The 4,082-nt window shown below is 34.9% G+C and overlaps 1 protein-coding gene across 1 annotated transcript; it reads left to right on the top strand.

Moving 5' to 3' along the window:
* Positions 1 to 1,823: 1,823 nt before the first annotated feature.
* Positions 1,824 to 2,276, top strand: LOC121530457 (protein Turandot E-like; the record flags this gene model as incomplete). The annotated part of the gene is made up of 2 exons (XM_041819578.1): positions 1,824 to 1,885; positions 1,945 to 2,276. Coding segments are annotated over exons 1-2 (355 nt in total), but the record flags the coding sequence as incomplete, so codon positions are not given.
* Positions 2,277 to 4,082: the final 1,806 nt, after the last annotated feature.

The following is a 4,082-nucleotide window of genomic DNA, read 5'->3' on the forward strand; positions in this document are numbered from 1 at the left end:
AAGTTGGGTGCACCAAACGTAATTATTTTTATATTAAAGTGACCATGATGCAGAAAAATGAAAATATCAGGCAGCTATCTTGACGATGCAGCTAAATATCGAGGCAGCTAAGCAAATTATACTGTATCTTTTATTTATTCTATCTGCAATATTTTTATACCCGTTACTCGTAGAGTAAAAGGATATATTAGATTCATTGAAAAGTATGTAACAGATAGAAGGAAGCGTTTCCGACCCTATAAAGTATATATATTCTTGATCAGGATCAATAGCGAAGTCGATTGAGCCTTGTCCGTCTGTCCGTCCGTTCGTCCATTCGTCCGTCCGTCCGTATGAACGCTGAGATCTCAGGAACTATAGCAGATACAAAGTTGAGATTAAGAATGAAGATTCTTGAGGTCCCGGGACATCGCAAGCTTATTTCCGCATCCTGCAACGCCCACTCTAACGCCCACAAATCACGAAAAACTAAAATCGCTAAAATCTCGGGAACTATTAGAGCTAGAAAGTTGAAATTCAGTACGTATAAACTTTGGATGCCAGCACATCTTTTAGTGGTATTATTATCTGGCCACACCCAACCATACGCTCACCAAGCTCGAAAGACGGTTTTCGAATTTTCAAGAAAACCTGATATCTCGGTAACTATAAGAGATATTAAACATGTAGATTTTTATGATGTCCCAAAAGCGAATTGTTTTTTTTCATCTAGCCACGCCCACCCTAACGCCCACAAAACCCGAAAAAACCAACAATGCAAAAATCTCAGTAACTAAAAGAGCTAGAAAGTTAGGCCTAAGAATACGTATTTTAGGGTTGCCTCTGCAACTTCCCGCGAGTTTTCATTCGGCAACGCTCACTCTAACGCCCACAAACCGCGGAACACTCTGACGTTTATAATAATAACATGAAAGCCTTCGTTTGACCTTGTATAACTTATTTCTGTTTATATCTATCGTTTTACCAAAGATTTTTTAAAACGGAACATTATTTCGCCATTTATGAAGAAATTTAGGTTATAAGGCCTCACATGGGCAGTGACGTCACTTTCAGTTACTCAACACGCTTTCTCCGACAATAGATGGCGCTTGGGGAATTTCCACTAGCAAAATAATATTTTAAAATTGTGTAAAACAGTAACTGGTATCTGATAGTCGCGGAACTCGACTATAGCGTTTCCTCGTGTTTTTTCTCATTTAATGGGCAATTTCATTGGATAATGTAAGATTGACTGAAATTATTACAACAGTATTATTATTTTAATGGATCAATCTGGTATTGACAAAAAATGAAAATGTGACTTCTTGCGGTTTCAGCCGATAATGGTTGCTCCCATACGCATGGTTCAACTCATTTTTTTGTCATATATCACTAAGCCAGTAAAAGTAACTTATTAAAATATGAAAATATTTTTGAAATCTATGCAAAACAAGATAGATTTCGGGGATATAATTGATGGATTTACGTATAAGACTAATTACATATCTTTACCTTACCTTATAATCAAATGTAATTTTATACATCTGTAATTTAAAACGAATTCAATAATTAAAAATAATTTTATTCTAATAACTAAGAATTCGCTTATCAACATATTTCCAAGAATAACTATTTTATTATCAATAACACTTGCATTTTTCTTTCACTTCGATGATTACATCAATTAGAAGCCCCTTTTTTACGTTACACGGTGATATTGATAAGTAAGCTATTTTCATGGACTGAGCATACGTATACGTAATTATTATAATTTGATAACACAGCAGATTTTCAGACTGAAATCAGCTATAAATACAGAAGTATGGAGTGCACCAATTATAAGTTTCAATCGATCAGTTCGAGGAGTAACATCACCTTCTAAGATGAATTCCGCACTGCAATTAAGGTGAGCTATGCCAAAAATGTGAGTCAAAGCCAAAAACATGAAATTTTATATATTTGTAGCTTCCTTCTGGTTGTCGTTGGATGTCTCCTGGGCACAGGACACTGCCAAGGTGATGATGAATTCGTGACTAAGGGTCGTGGACTCATCGCGGTGTTTGGCAATCCTCCGGCTGACACATCCACTAGGGCCCGCAATGTGCCTGCATTTGTAGACTACTATGAGAAATACTCTAATAAGCTGGATCTAACAACTGAGGAACGACATAATGCTGATAATTTTGTGAGGAGGTATAAGGATCAAACATCCCAGAAAGTCGACGGTGTTTCGGCCCAAGGAGGATTCTGGTTGCCCTTTTTGGCTCCCATTGCTGCCGAGGTTGTGATAGCAGTCGGTAAGGCGATTGCTTCTGCATAACCATTTTCTAACTACTTGGAAAATTTAAATGAAGATATTTAATAAAAAAGGTTGTTCAAGTGAAAGTTATTATAAAATGTTTAAGCTTAATAAAACAAACGGTTAGATCACACGTAAAATTTACTTAATTTTTTGGAAGAAATAATAATAAAAATCTTAAACATGCAAGGATAAACTGTTTTTTAATCGCTTAGCACTAAATAAAAGTGCACCTTTCATAACTGTATTGATATTAAAATATCGAACAAGAACAGATATTTTGCAGAACTAAGATTAAATATGAGCTTTTAAAAGAAAATAAAGGACTATTATCTTCCCAGGTTATTATGAATAACATAATCATTGCGTTCTTTACCCTTGTAATTAATATAGTATGGAGAAATATTTATAATAAATATTAAACAAATTAAGTTAAACCAAAGTTAAAATTTTTATAATGCTGGCCTGGTAGCTTTTCCACTTCAAATATTTTTGTCCTTTTGCTCTTATTTCACAATTTGAATAGGTGTAACCTTTTTGATTTTAATAAATGCAGCATGTTTTCGGTTGTTGTCAAAATTGAAATTATAACTTTTGACTTTCCCGCACAGGTGACAGTTGGAGAAATTTTTGGTTTGGTTTATCTGGGAAGAAGAAGTATTTTGGAGCTGCCACACTGAATCCTCGTATTAAGCATAAGTCTATAAATATGGACATGGAAATGTTTTAAAATCTATTTATAACGAAATAGATATAGGTGATATAAATGCTGGATTTACTTATAATTCTAATTATATATCTAGACTTTGCCATATAATCAAATGTCGTTTTATACATTTGTAATTTAAAACGAATTTAATAATTAAAAATCATTTTATTCTAATAACTAAAGATTCGCTTATCAATATTTTTCCAAGAATATATATTATATTATCAATTACATCAATTACAAGCCCCCTTTTTACGTTACACGGCGATATTGAAAACTCAGCTATTTTCATGGAATGAGCATACGTATAGCTGATAATCCCAACACAGCAGATTTTCACACCGAAATCAGCTATAAATACGGAAGGGTTCAGTGCACAAATTATAAGTTTCAATCGATCAGTTCGAGAAGTAAAATCACCGTCTAAGATGAATTCCGCATTGCAATTTAAGTTTAATATTTGTAGCTGCCTTTTGGTTGCCGTTGGATATCTCCTGGGAACAGGACACTGCCAAGGTGATGATGAATTGGTTGCGAAAGGTCGTGAAATCGTCTCCGTGTTTGGCAACCCTTCGACCGATACATCCAGTAGGGACCGAAATCTGCCTGCATTTGTAAATTTCTATGAGAAATACTCCGATCGGCTTGATCTAACACTTGAGCAACGAAATTTTTGTGATGACTTTGTAAAAAGGTATAAGGATCAAACATCCCAAAAAGTCGATGGTGTTTCGGCTCAAGGAGGATACGGGTGGCCCTTTAGATGCCCTTTCTGCCCTCCTCCCTTTTTTCCAGATGTTGTGACAGCCATCGACAATGCCATTCCTAAGCACTCTTAACTATTTCGTAATTATTATACTTGACAAATTTAAATGAAGATATTTGAATTAAACAAAAAGGTTGTTCAAGTAAAAGTAATTTCACAATGTAAAAGGTAAATAAAAACTTTGTAAATCATATAAATGTCGGATTCTAAATTATGATGGTCAGTGTAAACGAATGTGCCAAGTGACAATTCACGTCTCTGCACTCTAACGGTTGTTCGTTAGTACGCTTTTGTCCCATCTATTCGCCAGATGGTCAGGTTCCTTCCAT

The sequence above is a fragment of the Drosophila eugracilis genome, unplaced genomic scaffold, assembly GCF_018153835.1.
Source record: "Drosophila eugracilis isolate 14026-0451.02 unplaced genomic scaffold, ASM1815383v1 contig_782, whole genome shotgun sequence".
NCBI classification, from domain to species: domain Eukaryota; kingdom Metazoa; phylum Arthropoda; class Insecta; order Diptera; family Drosophilidae; genus Drosophila; species Drosophila eugracilis.